Source organism: Oryzias latipes, chromosome 10, assembly GCF_002234675.1.
Source record: "Oryzias latipes chromosome 10, ASM223467v1".
NCBI lineage: Eukaryota > Metazoa > Chordata > Actinopteri > Beloniformes > Adrianichthyidae > Oryzias > Oryzias latipes.
The window spans coordinates 11,405,660-11,425,196 of NC_019868.2; the positions used below are offsets into that span (position 1 = coordinate 11,405,660).

The 19,537-nt window shown below is 40.9% G+C and overlaps 1 protein-coding gene across 2 annotated transcripts in view; it reads left to right on the forward strand.

The window, feature by feature from the left end:
- The window catches only part of LOC100049480 (vascular endothelial growth factor receptor kdr-like), a 42,746-nt gene that overhangs the window by 8,818 nt on the left and 14,391 nt on the right, over nt 1-19,537 (forward strand). Inside the window, exons 4-23 of one of the 2 annotated variants that reach the window (XM_011479978.3) lie at nt 539-663; nt 1,479-1,638; nt 1,718-1,854; nt 1,930-2,098; nt 2,326-2,452; nt 5,203-5,372; nt 7,041-7,197; nt 9,250-9,364; nt 11,908-12,016; nt 13,043-13,324; nt 13,486-13,632; nt 13,900-14,028; nt 14,963-15,069; nt 15,441-15,570; nt 15,869-15,973; nt 17,455-17,568; nt 17,716-17,804; nt 17,926-18,079; nt 18,712-18,809; nt 19,255-19,377. In XM_011479978.3, the coding sequence (XP_011478280.1) occupies nt 539-663; nt 1,479-1,638; nt 1,718-1,854; nt 1,930-2,098; nt 2,326-2,452; nt 5,203-5,372; nt 7,041-7,197; nt 9,250-9,364; nt 11,908-12,016; nt 13,043-13,324; nt 13,486-13,632; nt 13,900-14,028; nt 14,963-15,069; nt 15,441-15,570; nt 15,869-15,973; nt 17,455-17,568; nt 17,716-17,804; nt 17,926-18,079; nt 18,712-18,809; nt 19,255-19,377 (2,747 nt within the window). The remainder of the gene's footprint in view (nt 1-538; nt 664-1,478; nt 1,639-1,717; nt 1,855-1,929; nt 2,099-2,325; nt 2,453-5,202; nt 5,373-7,040; nt 7,198-9,249; nt 9,365-11,907; nt 12,017-13,042; nt 13,325-13,485; nt 13,633-13,899; nt 14,029-14,962; nt 15,070-15,440; nt 15,571-15,868; nt 15,974-17,454; nt 17,569-17,715; nt 17,805-17,925; nt 18,080-18,711; nt 18,810-19,254; nt 19,378-19,537) is intronic. The other variant, XM_020706464.2, reaches the window with a different exon arrangement.

Consider the following 19,537-nt stretch of genomic DNA (forward strand, 5'->3'; position numbering starts at 1 on the left):
CCCAGTTTGGCTGGCTCTGCTGTGTTTAGTCTTGAACACTCTTTTCAAAGCCTTCAATCGTTTATTAGATTATGATCCACACTCACTTTTCAGATAACAGCTGCCTTCAACACACCAATGCTCGACCTCACACACATTTTGGGGTATTTGTGAAACAGTTAGGTTCCCACAGTTCTAGTTTGATGCTTGACTGCTTTGGAGCAGCAACCCTGAGATCTTAGCTTCAGCCATCCATTTTTCTTGTGAGGGGGGTCATGGGAGTCTGTCCCAGGAGGCTCTGGGTTAGAGTTGTACTCTCCCAACCTCGGCTTTGCATCTTACCGTCATCAGTTGTGTCTGGAGGACACTGTGCCATCTGCAGTAGTCAGTTACAGCATAATTTGACATGATTCATCCTCTCTCAAACTCTGGTAAACTGAACCTACACGTTCCTGAGGGTGTGAAAAAATAACAGAGGAAGATGGTGAAAAAAATAGCAGCACCCAAAAAGCCCTCAGGTGGCTACAGCTTGCTGACTTTTCTTTGAAACATCCCTCAGATCCCGATCAACCATTTGTGGAGAAAAACAGCACTACCTCCGTCCTGTTGAATTACAGGCACGAAAGCAGCCTTGTGATCCCCTGCCGCACCACCTCACCCAACACTTCTGTAACACTCACAGCGGTAAGGCCCTGCCCACACGTACACAAGCCTTCGTCTTTGGGGGCAGGATATTTATCCATCATTTGGAAAATTAATTGCTATAAATACCACAACAGGGCTTTCCTATTTGTCCTGGAAAGAAAATAAAGGGGTGCATCCAGCATGCGCTCAGAGGCCCTCTGGTTCTCACACCCTGCGTGTGGTAAAGCACTTTACCTCTTAAAACAGGAATAGGGCATGGGTGGCTACAATAGGGGAAGCTTAGGGAGTCGTAGTGTCTGCCTCCTGTATGAACAGGAAGGTCCTCTAGGAGTGCTTCTCTTAGAATAGACTCTGCGACTAAATATAATCCAGTTCTTACAAACAAGGAAATGCAGCAGAAGAATAGCACACAGTGTGTCCAAATACAGGAAACAACAGGTATCTCAGCACAAAGGGGAATGCAACTGAAAGAAATGCTGCTAAATGTCCATTTATCATAGGAACAAACCAGAACAAACACATCAGAGTCTGATGGCTTATCGACGAGTCAATCTTTGGCTCCCTTCATGCACTTTCCTTAGTTCTTCTGGAACAGAAACAAACAGTCAGTCATGTAGAGCCTGAAATGTCGCATGCTCTTTGGCATAAATGATTACAGGGGGGTCATGATCCCTTAAAAACAATAAAAGCTAATCAGACGTTCCCTCTAACAGATTTCTGTCCCCAGGTGAGCCTAGTAAAGCATGAGTTACAAATTAAATCAAGTTGAGTGCCTTCCTCTTCAGCTTGTTTGGTTCAGTGATCTGTGATGCACAACCTCGCTGAAAATACCGGCTTTGTCTTCATCGCTGCAGCTCCCAAATTTATCAAGGGATGTTGTTCAACAAATGGAATGGGACCCAAAGGTGGGCTTCAAGATTCGCTATGGTCCCTACAAAACATATTCACTGCTCACCTGTAACTCTGTCATCAAAGGACGCCACTTTAAGTTATTCTACATCCCAAAGAGGCTGAGTGAGTCCTGTTTTCTAGAATAGATTCAAATTTCAGTTCCTGCGCCCATTTCTCATTCTAACATGTCTTATTTTTGCAGGTTCTATGCTACAAAATGCAAAGATCACTCCAGATCGCGTCAAAGTGTTGATTGGGGACACCCTCACCATAAACTGTAGTGCGGAAACCTCTGCCAATGGAGTGATTGATTTTTCCTGGGATTACCCAAATAGGAATGTATGTTCAGTTCGACTGAAATGAAACTGCCAGAGATGCCTTCAGTTAAGTCTATGGTGTGGTCTTTGTTTTCAGAAAAAACACCAAACATATCCTTATCAGAACATCACTGGTAGCCTAAAGGTGATGAAGAAAAGCCTGCGGATTGAAAATGTTACCTTGGAGGACAGAGGAGTGTATCACTGCAAAGCTGAACTTGAACCCAGCAAACACTTGAATGTGTCTGCAAGAGTCTATGTCTTCGGTAAGCAGCCATCAGTGAGATTTTAACCCCCTTGTTGGAATTTATTTCCAGCTATGAAAAAAAATACTTGTGTTTTAACCTTAAAGTAGATGCTTAATTGACGTAATTTTGGAGCCGAAGTGGTTTGATACATATTTTCATCAATATGCATCAGGTGGTTAATATTTATTACATTTACATTTGAATGTCCACATTGATGTTTATAATGATAAATGTCTGTGTTGCAGAGCATCCATTCATAAACGTCTCCTACAAGCATGAACGTCCTGGTACAGTAGTAGTGAATGAAGGCAGGAAGAGGATTGTGCTTGAGCCCAAGGTCAACGCCGTGCCCAAGCCAGATGTGACGTTATGGTTTGTAAAGCCAAAATGCAATGTTTTATGTATATCTGTGGACGGATGGGACCAGATGCTGCAGTTTAGCCATTCAATATTCTTAGGTCTTGTCTGAAAGTGTTAGAGAAAAAGCTGTTTTGGCACCTTATAACTCACATCCCTAATACTAGAACAGATGTACTTTTAAAACAAATGCCAACAACACGTCAAAGTGGCCCTTCTGGCTTTTAGTCCAAAGGATGTAGTGTCTTTGGATTCCAAAAAATCAATTTTAAGTTTTTGATTCATTTAACCCCAAGACAGTGTTCTGCAACAGTATTTTCCAGATGTGTTCTTTAGCCCATGTTGTGATATTCATGACAGAATCTTGCCTGTTTTAATAAAAAGCTGCTTCAGGGCTCAGAGTTCACAAGCATCAGGAGATGGCTTTTGGCCTTGTGCCATAGACCTACACACAGAGATGGTAAATGGCATATACTTGTACAAAGCACTTTACAGTGACAGCCCCATTCACCCATTCATACACACATTCACACACTGATGAGGGCTCCGAGATGTCTTATATTCTTAAAATATGTCAATGAAGTTTAGTATGGATGGTAAACTATTTAGAATATGGATAGTTTTAGGAAGAATGTTCAGAATTGTCTTTCACATTTTGTGAACATGGTGGTGAACCTCTGACCATTTTTCATTCTAAAATCTGTTGTTTTGCACACAACTGTGTCACTGATCTGTTGCATGTCCCACTATCTTCCAGTCACAAAAAAATTGACTTGAGAGTTAATCTTTAGTTGAAATTGAATGACATGTGCAATGATTTGAATCTTGAGCCTTGGTAACAGTGCTAGTTTTATTATATACTTTTCTTTACAGCTTTTTCATTTCTTTGCTTTCTGCTCTAAACTATATATCCAAATAGCTTAAAGTTTTTACATTTACACTTTCTTTAGAAAATTTTAAATTACCGTAATTTCCGGACTACAAGCCGCTACTTTTTTCCTGCGCTCACAGCCCTGCGGCTTATTCTGTGACGCGGCTAATTTATGGATTTGATTGGCGGCCGCCATGTACGAACATTTGAGCTCAGTGAATGGTTTTGTATGCGCCTTCCACCACCAAGCAAAGGTCATCTTTTTAACACGCCTCTGAGCAGCCAAACAGCATGGACGTCACTTCAGGTCTTAGACACTTCAGTCATGGTTCAACAAAATGAAACACGCATGCCCGGCCGCATCCCAGAATCCTTTGGTGCCATTAGACCCAACGTGCACTTGATCGCCGCTACAATATGATAAAGCTTTCAAGTTAAAAGCAATCGTTAAAAGCAGCGTGAAAAAATCCCCCATCAGTAAATGGAAATGCCGGTCAGCTGCGTGACGGAGAGAACAGCGCATGCTCAGAAGTGTATTTACCTCTGAGTCATAGTGACTCGGCTGGCTGCACGTAAATATGTGTGAATAACATCAGCCTTTATTTTGTCGGGACACGACTGGAAACACAAATCCATTTGGTCGTTTTTACGGTTTCTGACTGAGCGGAATTTTGCATTGAAAAGCTCACAGCCACCATGTGAGCTTTTCGGATAGGAAGGGGAGACAAGGAGCCCGCTTGGCGAGCGCGGAGCGCAGAGGCGTCCGGGGAGCAACAAGTGTTTGTTGTGAAAGGAAGCTTCTGACGAACGCGCCGCGCTGAGGCGCGCGTATCGCGCTGAGGCGCGCGCTATTTTACTGATGTTTTTTAACCAGCCCCGTTAGTACCATAATGCTGCCGCGACACAAGTGGAAGGAGAGCTGTTCCTTTTCACCCCTCCATGCACTGCTGCTCCTTGCTCATTCTTAAACACGAACAACAGTGTGGCGAGCCGGGCGTTGGCCCCGCCTTTATCCCCTAAGACTCATGGGAAATGGGGGATCGCAGATGTAAATTTCCTCATCATAACTGAGGGATGTAATGTTGATTATATGGTTACTGTTAGTAATTTTATGTATGATACCTAGTTTGTCAATAAGTTAAAAAAAAAAAAAATAAATAAAATAAAAAAACCCATAACTGAGGAACTTGTGAACAGAATAGAGGTCCATGCTGTTTCAGATGTGGGTGTAATTAGATACATGAGCTTGAGACAAGGCCAGTACCTGCCCACAGTGTGGTAATGAGCCATGCACACTCTGGTAGTCAGGACGCGCTTTATCGAGGCAGCGGCTTGTATACTAATACGGCTTGTGTATGTACAAAAACATTTGAGCACGTTAAAATAGGAGGGTGCGGCTTGTAATTGGGTGCGCTTTATAGCCCGGAATTTACGGTATTTGTTTGTATTTGATTGTATTTAAAATCTTGTTTTGATCTTTTAAGTGTATTATAATGTTCAGTCCTCACAAAAAGAAACCCCAAGGTAGTATTTTGACGTAGATAAGTGAGAACAGCCTGCCAAGGCCGACTCTAGGATGACGTCATGAAATGGGTGACAACTACACAGAGAACAAGCTATTAGTGTCTCAGAGATCAAGACATCTTACTTCCGGGTTGGAAAAGAACTCAGGAAAATAACTAACATTTCCTTTAAAAAATTGTTCTTTTGTAAGCCAAAGGTGATATATTATCAAATACATGGATATTGTGTACCGTATTATAAAAGGCTTAAAAATGGCAGGGGAGAGGCCCTTTAATTTATTTTTTTTATTGCGTGCTTTGTATATTTCTGTATTTTTTATAGCATCGCAACTTTATTAGACTGTTATATCTCATTTTCTTTCAATTTTCAGGTATAAAGATGGGGTCCTCATTCAGAAGAATTCCACGTGTTACAAGATGTCAGATTATAGCTTGGCCATCAACGATGTGCAGCAGAAGCATGCTGGCATCTTCACTATAACTGTGGGCAGCAAACTGAAGGACTTGTACAGGAACCTCAGCTATACTCTGGTGGTTGAAGGTAACTTCTCATATGAAATGGGTTTAGAAGTGGCCAATGTAACAGAGATTAGCAAGCAGTTTATTGAGGCTACTCAAGAACGCAGGCTGCTGCTCTCTGTCCAGTTCACTGGACTGCAGGTAGCGGCACTAGTATGAGAGGAATTTGGGGGCTTGTTGACTGCAGGCCTGGACTGACGTAGCTGAGGCAGCTGTTGTTGATTATTGAGGCTCTTTTGAAGGGGCTTGGCGCAGTGTGTAAATGGCCTGAGCTTGATTGTGCACACAAACACTAGCCCCCATCCCTCAGTCCCTTACATTTATTTGCATCTTCACCATCATTTAAACATGCCCCATGCTATATGTTTACATCATATGAGGAGCAAGGAGTGAACATGCAATTCATCGTTCTTATGGCTCTAAAAGGAACACCATAGCCCTCAAAGGCTGTAAATGTAGTGCCATATTTGATAGAGACTGCCCTCCATTGAGGACAGAAAAAATGTTGTTTGCCATGGGGGGCAGCACAGTTTCTCACACCGCATTCTTTTAACTCTTTTTTTGGAATCCCACTAGCGTGCCAAAAAAGTGGAAAAATCAGACCTCTTGCTTGTATAAACTTTATTTATGACCCTTGACTGAGCTGCTTCACCCTCCTTTTATTTATTGGAACGACATAAGAAAAATAAAACACACACACAAGCAAAGTGAGGAGCGAGTTCTGGGATCAATTAAACCGCTATTTTGAGCTTTTGTTCATCATTGTTGTTTAGGGTTGTCACTTTATGAATGTGCGCCGAAGGATGGTGGTGTACGTCAGTGGGTTTAGTCACAGGCAGGTTCCTGCAGTTATGTGAGTGGTTTCAGATATTTGAGCTCCTTTAAAACACAGAGAATGGCTGAGTGATGTTGATGACCTTCGGAGTTGGCACAATTGTTATGGTCTGTTGTTCATTACGGCACACATGGCTGAGAAACTTAGCAACGGCGGCGCTACAGCAGGGTCACCGTTTGACCCTCAGCTAGACAGTCACCCTTCCATTCTTCTGCACAGCGTCTGAAGGACAAATGGATTTAGTGACAAGATTGTTTTCAAGTCACTCTATTACAGATGTCATCCCACACAAATTTAGATGCAAGGGCAAAAAAGCTATTGTGTTTTGTTGCTTGGGAGGAATAAATCTAGTCGATGAGCGTTTGTGTTTTTATGTACAGTGACCTGAAGTGCAAGTCAAATCACTAAACATTTTAATGATCACGACAATTAAAAAATTACATTACATTATATTTAAAAAAAATCCAGGACTAAGGCATAGTTCCAAAAGAAAAAAAGTGCAATTCCAAGAAAAATATAACAAAATTACAAGGTACTGTTTTAGAAAGAAAAGATGTTTCCAGAAAAATCAAAGTAAATGATTAAAAAATCACAAAATAAAAAAAACAACTGAGAAAGGTTTTATGGGGCATTACTGATGATGATGACTACTGTTCAGCAACCAGAAATTAGTTTGTGTTCTGAAATGTTCTTTTTTTAAGTTTTGGTTTCTGGCATTAAAAAAAAAATGTAATCCCATATTTTTTATTTATTTTGCTTTGTTTTATTATCTATGATATGTTTTTGCGTTAAGTGACTTGTTGATGTGTTTTGCACTTCAGGGCCACCGTATTTATGTGCTTGTCTCTTTTACAGTGAAACCAACTATTTCAGAGGCAGAACTCACCACCATGAACGTGCAGCCCTACAAGTCTGGAAAGCAGCACAAGCTAACCTGCACTTCCTATGCACACCCACTGCCAAACATCACATGGCGGTGGCAGCCTTGTCATGAAGACCCAACGCTTAAATAGTGAGTTAAAAAAATCTGTTCATTTTATTTCCATTAATGCTGTAGTATAATCTTACAGTTTCAATTTGCCAATATTACGATGCAACTGTGGCTTATTTTTTGGGTTTTATACTGGTTTCAGTGCTTCCAATGACAAGTCAAGTTAAGTTTGCCTTTACATGCTCAAATCAGGCTTCAATCACACTCTGCAAAGCACATTTTCTCAGGTTGCTATTTACTTGAACAAGATGGAAAGTGCCTGCAGAAAACTGAAAGCAGTCTGGAAAGTGCCTACTATAAATGAATATTAGGAATACCTAAACTTGTAAGAACCAACCTAAAACAAAAAAAAAATTATATAAACATAAAGACATCCTGATTACTTTTTAAAGAAAATGCATTCTTTAAAAAGTAAAAACATCCTGATTACTTTTTAAAGAAAATGCATTGATTCTCCTTTCCTTAAGCCTTTTAATGGTATACTACATCCATATATATGATTATACATTACCTCCGCACACCGAAGAACACATTTTATGTTAAAAATAGTTATTTTCACAGCTAATTTTCTTATGCGGAAGTAAGACTTCTTGATCTCTGATGCACCAACTTTTGCTCCGTGTGGGTGGCGCCCATTTCATGACGTCAACCTAGAGCCGGCCTCGGCAGCCTGTCTGCGTATCATAACCTGCACCTTCAGGTTATTCAATTTTAGTTTGTTTTATTTAAAAAGTACCCCATTAAAATTATTGATTTTTTAATGTTTATTGAAAAAAATGAGTCATTCTAATCCGCTGATGAAAAATTGTTCTTCCGATTTTTTACAGCCTAAGTAATAACATCAAGTATAAACTCTGATTTATGTTGCGAAGCGGCATCCCACAATAAATATGCTATTATGGGAAACAAAACTGCCAGTCTGACCCAGGAAACCAGTTTTTCTCTGACTCACTGCTTCTGTTTTAGACCCCTGATATTTAAAACAAAAAGAAGCACCCCCAGAGAAACGCCCTCTCACTTGCGGTCAGCGGCTCTGCAGAGATATATTAATCTCTGATTCCCAGTGCAGTTACAGTCTGAACAGACTGGAGTGACTGCATGACTGATGGCCTGGAAGTGAACCAACTTGGAGAAGGAATATTGAGACAGAAGACATGCGAGCTGCAAAGATCAGAAAAACAATGGATCATTAGACTGAGCTTATCAGGCTAAGAATCCATTAAAAGAGAAACAACATTGTGAACTGAATTCTGTTGTATTGTTTGATGCCTTTCATGCGTTATTTTTTCATCAAGCTGTAATGGAGAAGAATGTGCTTTTACTAGATGCATCGTAGATAAAAGCAGAGTTCAAAGCAAATACTTCTGCAGACCCACAGATAATCAATGCTGGCAGCAAGAACAGTGGCTGTGCTGTAGCAGGCAGCTAATGAGACCTAGGAACAGCTATAGCCTGCTGGGAGGCCAATTGTGTAAAATGTTGTTGTTTTTTTTGTACTGGCCTTATCCTGCAAAGTGCGTGTCACTGTTTGTTCAAAAAAGAGCCCCTCAAGATCATATCTCATCGCTATCTTGTGGAGTTTGGACAGGACTGGGAAGCTGGGAGGGTTTGAGGGGTGACGGAGGCTTCCAGGGCTGGACATAAAATAGGGCTAATAGTTGAGGTGGCAGAAATACGAGAATGTCTTTATCACTAGGTTGAGAAGTTATCAGCTGCCCCTTGTTGACCATCAAGGTCTTACATCAACCTTATCTCTTCTGGCCAGAGTGTGTGCTTAAGAGGGTGTGGGGAGGGGGTTCCTGTAAGATGTGATGCACGGCCTTTCCTGTCGCTGCTGCTGTTTCCTCCTTTGCTTCTCCTCTCATCAAGCTGATTGTTCGCCATGCTGGCTTTTGGCGTGGGGGGAGGGGGGGTACCTGGATCACTAGATTTTATTTCTGGTCGAGTTCGATAGCAAGTTTACAGTATTGATTGTCTGATGTCTACAACATTTCTTTTCAAAGCAGCCAAATTTGTCAGTGCAGCCATTCGTTTTGCTGGTTTTCCTATAAGTCTTTTTTTATGCTTCTGCAGTTGCTTGAGTTACACCGAACCAATCATGGTCAACACGGATAAACAAGGAAACTATTCCAGAAATTGGATCAAAAACATAAATGCGATGGTTGAAGAGGTGGAAGGTAAAAACAAGGTATGTAAATCAATTAATTCATGCAAAAAAACAAAACATGAATGACTCATTGTTGTGGGTTATATTCATTTTGGTTCTGGCAAACACCATTGCCAATCAAAACTTGTAATAAATGTAGATTTGGTCATTTAAAAAAATGAGACACTGAGCAAATTGAAAGTGCTTACACCATGTAACTGTCTCAGCAGCACAAAGTGCACTTTCAGAGACAGCCTCTTGTTGCCTCTCCTCACCAACTTCAAGCAGAACAACACAGACTTTTAACTTTGATCCCCCTGATGCATGGTTGGAAGACATTTAGTTTGGACTGCATGCAAGTTCCCCATCGCTTGTAAGCAGTCACACTCAAACATTTCAGTTATTTTTCTCATGCACTGTGCACAAAAACAGTCTTTCTGGGAGAGGATAAGATCCCAGCGTCTCGCCTCAGAACACCAAACTTCCCGTTGGCTGTCTGCTCCCCTGTGCTCCTTCCCCACCAGAGCAAGCCCAGCCGTGCCACTTTGGTTTTATCCTTTTACAAAAGCCTCTGTGCAGACAACAAGGCCTCTAGTAGAAGAAGGACTTTAAGGCACTCATAACTGCCAGAGACCATTAACTTTATTGGAGTAAAATGTCCCCTACATTCCTTTTATATGGAGAAAAACAACACATCATACAACTGCAACTTTATATTTTTCTCTTTTTTTTTCATAAAACACCTTGTCAATGTTTGTGTTTTATTAAAATGTTGCTTTTCTGCAAGTCACCACTGAAACACCAGTGTGTGATCTCCAATTAAAGACACATTGCCATGTAAAACCAGAACACCCATCACAGCGGGAAAACTGTATACACGAGTTCAAATGTCCTGGGGAAGTCTGTAATAAAATTGTTAACCCCAAACATAATTAAGAGCAGCCCTCTGCTGCCCTGCCTCAGTCTGTCTGCAGGATTAGGTTCATCGAGCCGGCTGGCAGGCTGGCTCAAATTAAGGTTTGAATTAACCGCTAATCTTTGTGTTAAAATTCAAATAAACTTCTAAATGTATTATGCGCTCACTCAGAGAGAGTGAATTCTGACATTTTCACGGGACATCAGTGTCTGACATAAGTATGAGGAACTTCTTATTTACAGGTTCTTGTGGCTGGTCCTGGTGTTTTATGGGGGTAAGGACTAAGGGTCAATGATAACAAGCAGCCTTTTAAAAGACGGGGGATTTGTTGGAAGCAAATTCCTTTCTGTCACCCCACATAAATCGTTTTGGCCCATGAATAAGAACACGGTGAGGGCCAAGCCTCTGAGAAGCTCTCCATGAGACCCGGTGGAGGGGCAGAATGGCCTGGGTCAGTGTGCAAGGAAAACATGGGAGGGCTGCATGGGCAGAACAGGTCACAGTGCGTCTGGTCAGGTCAGCCCTTCAGCAGTGAGCCCAGTGACTGCTTTCAATCTTAAGTTACATGAGAGTGAGTTGTAGCTGTAATTTAATACTCTTTCATCGTGTTTTGACAGATGACATATCAACATGGACTGCAGACCTATTTTACAGCCTATCGACACACCAAAGCAGACCCTACATCATAGACTCCCTGTCAAATAGCTGAACATCCCATAACTAAAACGATGCAATTAACCCCAAACCCCAAAAGTTCCACTCCGAAATTCTCTTGATCTATTGTAAATGTGTTACCAGTGGTCTTTTAATTATAATGATGCCATTTTTAGCCAAAATAAAAAACCTGTGTCGTTTTATAGAGCATAGTTTCTGCAGAACGGCAGGAGTTCATTTGAAATTCACCTATGAGTTGTGGACAGGATCACTGGTGGGGAGTAAGCCTGTATTAATTTCCCATGATCCCTTTGTTAACGCTCTCTCCCGCTAGCTGACAGCCCCTCACAACCCCAAGCTAGCACTCTCAGTGCAAAAAAATGGCGAGCAATATGGGAGCTGTCCAGCCGTACAGTTCGGAGTCAGATTCCAGCTCAGACAAAGATAACAAAGAAGGAGATGGATCTAGTTGTCTAAAGTGGGTGCACTGATATGAAGCAGAGCGGGGAGCTTGTGGCTTGCTGATTATAGCTTTAACGTAACAACCACAAACTTTTTCTGTCAGCATTTTTCGTCTGCTCCTGATTCACAACAATTTGAATAAAGAAATACTCTGAAATGCAAATTTAATCTCACTTTTCTGTCCATATGTTAAAAACACCAGAAAACTATTTTCATTGATATGGGTCATTCATTTTCGCAATCCAAAATTCTCACCCCAATTTACCTCTTCAAATTAACATGTGTTTTTGAAAATCTGGTATGTTAGTAGAGCTCTTGACTTGTGTGAAGGACATTTTCTTGGCTGAAAAACACCATATCTAGCTCTAGATGTTGTCATATACAGGTCAAGAAAAGGGGACAATAACACATCTCAGATGCAGAGCAGGCCTTGCACCTGCTAACCATAAACTCAGTACTATGATTGCAAATCACAAAAGAACCAAAGTGAATATGAGGTTTTTTTGATTAGCAGGCATCTCTTAAAGCTATTAACTGATACCAACTGTTTTAGACGGTGAGCACACTGGTGATTGAGGATGCTCGTGTGTCGGGGAATTACTCCTGCGTGGCTCAGAATGAGGACGGCATGAGCACCATGATAGTACCTTTCTTCGTTGGTGGTGAGTATAGCATCGGAGCTCCTCCGACGGTCATGAATTATTGGGCATTTTAGTCGAAGGATCTCGCATAATTAGCATCACTCTGACTGCAAATCAAGTCTTGCTCTGTGCTGGATTATTTCAAATCAGCTACAGTGCTGTCTGTAACGAACAGCACAAGCAAGGAAGGAATGTGCAGATTGTGTTGTGCAATGAAGAGACCAGAGGGGGGCATTAATTGAAAACATCTCCCAGTGTAGCTGCACGACTTCAGGGCGGAAGTGAGGAGAATATGTCCTGAGCCATATGGTGGGCTGTAATGGCACGCGTTTAAATAAAAAGCTATGAACAACTGCAGTTAGATGCTTGTCCTCTAGTTTGCAGTGACAATTGACTTTCATGTGCACCTGAGCATTTCCAAGTGTTCTCAAAATGATTAGACAGATATGTAAGAACGGCAGAGATGAGGTATTGTTGCACATACGGAGCTCAGCTCACTGCAATAAAGGTGAAGGACTGCTTGGACAGATGTGTGTGTAGGGGGGTGGGGGGAATTTAGGGTGTAGATGAACCTTTTTAAAGATGGAATGCCAAGTACTATAAAATATTCTCCCACAGTTATAGAATTCCCTGGACAAAAGGGATTCTTCCAAAGGTGAGAACGAAGGACAGGGATGGAATGCTGCGAGAGAGAAAAGGGCACAATTGTAATAACAGCTGTCTTCTCTTACGGAACAGAGAATGCTTTCCAGCAAACTGAATAAACAAGCACAGTCTGCTTCCCTCGGGTCACATACTCAGCCTCGCTCCAGTTGAATGAAGGCGGAATCACTGTCAGCAGTGTCGTCCGCCAACATGCTTCCAATTAATAGTGATGAAACAGGAAATAACTGGAATGATGGCATTCCTGCTCTTCTGACGCAAAGTTTACATATTAAAACTATTGTAAAATATCAGGTGAACGCATGTGAAACAGATGTTGATCACACAATTTAGCTACAGAGGACATAAATGTTCCAGAAAATAATTCCACAATCTTTTTCAAAGATCACCAGGAAGTCACTGTCGAACCCCAGACAGCAATAGAGGGCGATGACGTCATACTGACCTGTTGGGCAACCCGCTACCTTTACACCGACCTGCAGTGGCTGGATTCCAGGAATCAAGTGATCACCTCAGATGTCTCTAGCCTTCAGCTGAGCCACTACTCTATATCACTCTCCCTCCATCTGCACAACGTGTCCCAAAACAGCACCGCGGGTTTTAAGTGCCGAGCCTCTAACCTCTACAAGAGGGTTGACATCAAGACAGCTAGGCTAATCGTGGAAGGTATGTTAGACAAAGAAACACTTACACTTCTGCTCTGCCTAAAAAAACTTACAGCAACATTTTTTGTCAATTGCATCTCCTGAGAATGCAAATATTGAGGCTTTCTCTCAAATGCTGTGCGAACAACACAAATGGAAAGTTTTTTATTTTGCATTGTGCAGAGAGAAAACGGCCATGGCTCAGTCAGAATCTGACAAATCAAGACGTGAACAGCAGCAGCACCCTAGTTATGGCCTGCTATGCTTTGGGAGTTCCTCGTCCCCACATCTTGTGGTACAAGAATGGTGTCCTAGTGGAGGAGAGCCCAGGTAACCACAAGAATACCATTTTCGTAACACTGACACTATAAAACCAACCTTTTCTTTAAAAGAATATTTGAAGTTTTGATTCCTGTTTACTTCAGAATATGTTTTAAAAACTCACATGGTGAACTTGTACTAAAAACTGTGTTTCTAGCTTATTTTACTGAAATAAAACTCTACACTGAATTTAATAAACTACGAACTGAAAAATAAGAATTCATATGTTTCGTATTTTGCACACTTGAAATGAACTTGAAAGTTTTTTGATTGAAGGTGTCACCCTGGAAGAAGACGGCACTTTGGTCATAGAAAGGGTGAAGAAAGAAGATGAGGGGCTCTACGAGTGTGTTGCCCAAAATATTGAGGGCTTCGCCAAAACAAGCGCTGTGGTCACAGTGCTCGGTGAGTTAGACATCCAACTCAATTTCAGACCTGAAAAAACAAAGTTTTATAAAATAATTAGATGGTCATTTCCTTGACTTTGTCCTTAGTAGACCCAGAACAACCCAAAAACTTCCATTCACTTCTGAATCCAAGAAGATACAAACATTTATAGCCAAATCTAGAGATAGGATTTAGAGAAATGGAATTAATCTGCAGTCTAACGTATCAGAAAGCAGGGGAATCTATGGACCTAATTACTGTGAAGCTGTAGTATGGCATTATGGCAGGAGCTGGAAGTGGAGTAGAAAATAAAAATTCCAAAAGAAGACGTCAAGTTAAAAACCAAAACATTTTGTGTAATACTTTCATGTTCTGCACTGGTTTCTAGTTTTGAGGTTTGTGTGAATCTCCAGAAAAAACACAAAGGTCCTTGTGGAGCTTTACTTTCCTGTCATCACTATAAACATCTCTGTGGTGACTTCACCAAAAAAAAAAACTGTTGAGCCGAGCCTTCAGGAATGCCACAGAATTCCTCTTTGAATTTTATGATCCTGGTTTTGGCCAAGGGCTGCTAATGTGCAGGACGTAACCTCTGTCAAGTGTTAAGTGGATGATTAATGATTCCCAGAAAAGTAACGGTGGCAGCAGGGCACTGAAAAGGAAAAAAATACGAAGAGCTTTAAATATTTGTGAAACAGAACGTCTTTGGGTATAAAATGAAATGTGAATGAGCCTTATTTATGAGTGGAAACTTATTTCATTTATCAATGGCTTTATGTTTGTACTTTGGAGGTTAAATAGCAATAAGTTTGCATGCATGTTTAAAGCTAATTTAAAATACAAGTGCTTTTCCTTTAATCACCAAATTCTTCCGTGTAACAAAATGAGATCAGGAGAAACCCAAAGAGTCTTGAGGATCAGACAGTTTACAGGAGGTTTTTTTTCCTTCCAGGGGAAGACGGAAAGCCAAACATTGAAGTCATCATTTTGGTGTGTACTGGAGCTGCTGCCACGTTCCTCTGGCTCATGCTGATCCTCTTCATTCGAAAGCTAAGGAAGGTAGGGCTTAGCCTCTCTTTATTTGTTTCTTGGAAATCCTGTGAGGCTGATGTTAGTAATGACACAGCATTTTTACAATTCTGCTGTTCCTTTTCTTAATAACAAGGAATTCAGCTGACGAGAATGAGTAATTCGTGCATGTTTAGCTGGCATTCAGGACTATTTCCGAATGTGTGACTTAAAAGAAAGAACATTATGTACTCAAACTAAAAAAGGGGCATGTTTCTGCTTTTTTGCTGACTTTTTGGTGAAAAAACTGCACCTCGTCATTTTTGCTTCCTTACTAAAATAACTGAAAGTTCAAGTTTTCTTGAGCTCATAGGGGAAAGGATGTATCATAAAATTGACTTTGTTTTATGAATGTACACCAGCAGCCAGCACACTACAAGATGGGTCCGTCCATCATCATTGATCCTGATGAGTATCCCCTCAACGAGCAGGACGACCTCCTCCAGTACGACAGCAGCAAGTGGGAGTTTCCCCGGGACCGCCTTCGGCTAGGTGATGCATACCTGTCATTTCATGGGGAAAAAAACTTCAAATAAAAACCAAACCTCTATTTAACCTATGGAACAACAATATAAAAAATAAACCTCTGGGAATCTTAAAAACGTTAGTATGATTTGCATCGTTTAAATTATCCAAGCAAAACTTTAACTTCCACATTTGAAGGCAAGACAACATAGTGGGTACCAGGTTTTTTACTTCCTCTAACTTGTTTCTTCAATGTAATGGAAATGGTGACTGTTCTGCGTCATTTTACCTGCTCATCTTAACGATCATCTTCTGCCTTTGTCAGGAAAAACTCTTGGCCACGGAGCTTTTGGAAAGGTGGTTGAGGCCTCTGCGTTTGGAATCGACAAGCTCTCAACCTGCAAGACTGTTGCAGTTAAAATGCTCAAAGGTGGGATCTCCAAATGCAGAAAAAAAGCAATAATCTTGACCTCTGAAAATTCTGATTATTCTTCCCTCATTCATTTTTTCTACGTAACTCCTGCTTTTTAGTGTTAACAATGCCAATTTTTTAAATTTTCACAATCCGTTAAAAGGACTATTTTGTAACCATCAAAAATCAATATTGACAAATCAAAATTCAACACAACAAAGTAGCCATAAACAAGACACTTTAAATATGCGAGCTATTGCGTGCTGCTCTTTAGAAAACTGGTTTAAACCAGAGGTTTAATGGCAGTAAAGGCTGTTGCTTCACCACTAAAATAAACTTTCTAAAGATTGAAGTTCCCTTTTTGCAAGTCTAGCTGCTGATTTAACTCTATCTCACTTATTACTAATGTTTCCAAATAAAGATGAAAGCATTCAAAGAAACTGTAGCTCCCAGTTTCATCTTTCTGTCACTGCATGAAACAGAGGATCACACTCTCGCTGTTTGTTTCTGAAACTCAAACTACATAGAATAAAGAGTATTGTTGTCATTCAGACCTTTTTTTCATAAACATAGTTGGAAAAGAGAGGAACTTTTTAATATTTTTAATCAGTGGCTCAGGTGGTTGAGCAGGTCGTCCAATGATTGAAGGGTTGGCGGTTCGATTCCCCGCTCCCACCAGCCAAATGTTGTTGTGCCCTTGGGCAAGACACTTCACCCTCCTTGCCTCCAGTGTGGCTCCACTGGCGTGTGCATGTGTATGAATGATCCCTGTGATGGTCAGAGGGGCTGTAAGCGCGAACTGGCAGCCACGCCTCTGTCAGTCTGCCCCAGGGTAGCTGTGGCTACATCAGTAGTTACCATCACCCAGTATGAATGAGGAGTGAATGAATAATGGACACAATGTAAGTGCTTTGAGCGTCTGGAAAAGCACAGATAAATCTAATCCATTATTATTATTATTATTATTATTATTATTATTATTATTATCTTCATCATTAACAATTGTGATGATGACAAACTGATTTATCTTGTAAAGTCAGTCATTTCCTTTTTTTCCCCATGAACTCCTTTCAATTAAATCCCATTTTTTATGTTAAAAATGTTATTTTAAAGATTTATCACAAGGTCTTTCAGAATCCTCAAATAAAATAAATAGATTATTAGTTATCTATTGTGCCATCAAGCTGCATCATTTGCAGGATTTCCTTTTTTTTACAGATTAATGAACAACCTCTGCTTCAGAAACTTTTCACTCAGCTCCAAAAAGGGGAAACTGTGACGCTAGTGTACGGATGAAACACGAAAGTGCATAAGAAAAACCTCTATTTTAAGATTTACTCTTCTGCAGTTATAACAAATATTAGTTTAAATTAGTTAATCTGGTCTGGTAATATTTAAGTCTGGGTATTATAGATGCCAAAACATTGTTTAAAAAACTTAAAGGAAGGCATTTTTAAGGGAATTCAGAGAATGTGCTGAACTGCGGTATCTTGTTGCAGGAGGTGCTACATCAAACGAACGAAAGGCTCTGATGTCAGAGTTAAAGATCCTGATCCACATTGGTCATCATCTCAATGTGGTCAACCTGCTGGGAGCCTGCACCAAACCTGGAGGTGAGCTTTAATGCTGCTGAAGAGGATGGGACAATGCATGATTTAAGTGATGTTGGGGGGACTTGAAAAAGGTTAAATCTCATACATGGATGTTAGGATTGAACTATTACCTACAGCAGGAATAACTGCATTATTCTGTCCTCACAGGGCCACTGATGATGATCGTGGAGTTCTGCAAATATGGCAACCTATCTAACCATTTAAGAAGCAAGAGAGACGATTTTCTTGTTTACAAGGTGGGCTTAATGATGTAGAAGTTATGTAATTGTTCCTTTTAGGCAGATTAGCTTTCTTTTAAGTTGTGAAAAGCTTTTTTCTTGTGCGCTGTGCTTCATCGTGATCTGTGTGACTGAACAGAGCCCAGACGGTAAAGTGGTGTCAGCAGGGTCAGGCTGTGAGCTGAGCGAGCTGATGAAGCGCCGCCTGGAGAGCGTGGCCAGCACCGGAAGTTCAGCCAGCTCTGGCTTCATCGAAGATAAGAGCTACTGCGACTCTGAGGAAGAGGAAGAAGGTAAAGGCCAAGCACGTCTTGCTTCCTTTCAACCCCCGCACTCTTGCCCCTCTCTTTTTTGGCTGGGAACAAACACTCCCTGCAGATTGTTTTCAAGTCTGATGGGACGTTTCCTCCCCCTGCTCAGCAGTACAATCGCTGCAGCAGGAGCCACTGTCACCCACAGAGTCTGGGGAGGCGGCTGTTTGTTTCCTGTCCTGACCCGCGCCGGGCTCTGCTCTCTGGCTTATGCTTAGCCCATTAGCCACTCCGTTTCTGATGTGTTATTTCTGGTTTGATTAGCTGTTTACTCAGGTGGGGAAGTGGAAGGACTCCTTGTGAGTTCCTTCGCATACTGCGCACATCATCACACATTTCTTTTGCATAATAAAGGGACGTATTTTTTTCTTCTCCCTCCCGGCGGATGTTTTAAAGACAGAGGATGAAGGAAAGATGTCTAAAACAGGGTTTTTTTTCTTCGCACTGTCTTGTGGGACGTTTGCAGTCGTTCCACAAGAATTCTCTGATTTATCTGGCAGGTGTGCAGAACTCAACATACTGCTTAAAAGACATGTTTGTATTAAAGATACATTTATCTTGAATTTAAGAAGAATCACATCATCAATAAAGCTTTAAACGTTTTTGTTTTGCAGATTCTGAAGATTTATACAAAAGAGTCCTCAGCCTAGAGGATTTAATTTGCTACAGCTTCCAAGTTGCAAAAGGCATGGAGTTCTTGGCTTCACGGAAGGTATTTCCGACCTCATAGAGGTCATCCTATGCATGTTACTGTTATTTTTATTCATATTTAAACCTTTATCATCAATGAAAATCCATGTGACCTACTGTGCTTAGAGCTTCTGATCTGACCCACTTTATTCCTGTTTGTTGTGTATCCTCACTTGAATCATTTAAACGGTGCCAACACTCATCTCCTGTTTCAACTCATTCATAGTTTTGCAGTAACAGGATGAGACCATCTTTGAAGAATAAAGCCATTGTTGTAAAAAAATTGCGGTGAATCATTTTTTGTAGACTGGATGTAGGAAAAAAAATATTTCCTCTTGTAATCTCGCTGATGACTTGTCCATGTGTCATCCTGCATGCAGCAGGCGCCTCATTTTAATGTCACTGACATGCAAGATCATTTTAGGAGAGATTCTTTCATTCATTTTAATTTTTAATTTTTTTATCAGTGCATTCATCGTGATTTGGCTGCAAGAAATATTCTGCTGTCTGAGAACAACGTGGTGAAAATCTGTGATTTTGGACTCGCCAGGGACATCTACAAAGACCCGGATTATGTTCGCAAAGGAGACGTGAGTTTTTTGGAAACTTGAATGATAAAATATTTGTTATTTATTGTATTTTAAACCAAAGAAATTGGAATCAGAAAGTAAATTGCTGGTTTATCAAAGAAAAAAGGGCTGCACCGAAGCTATGTGGGAAAAACAATCCATAAGTGAGATCTCCACAATC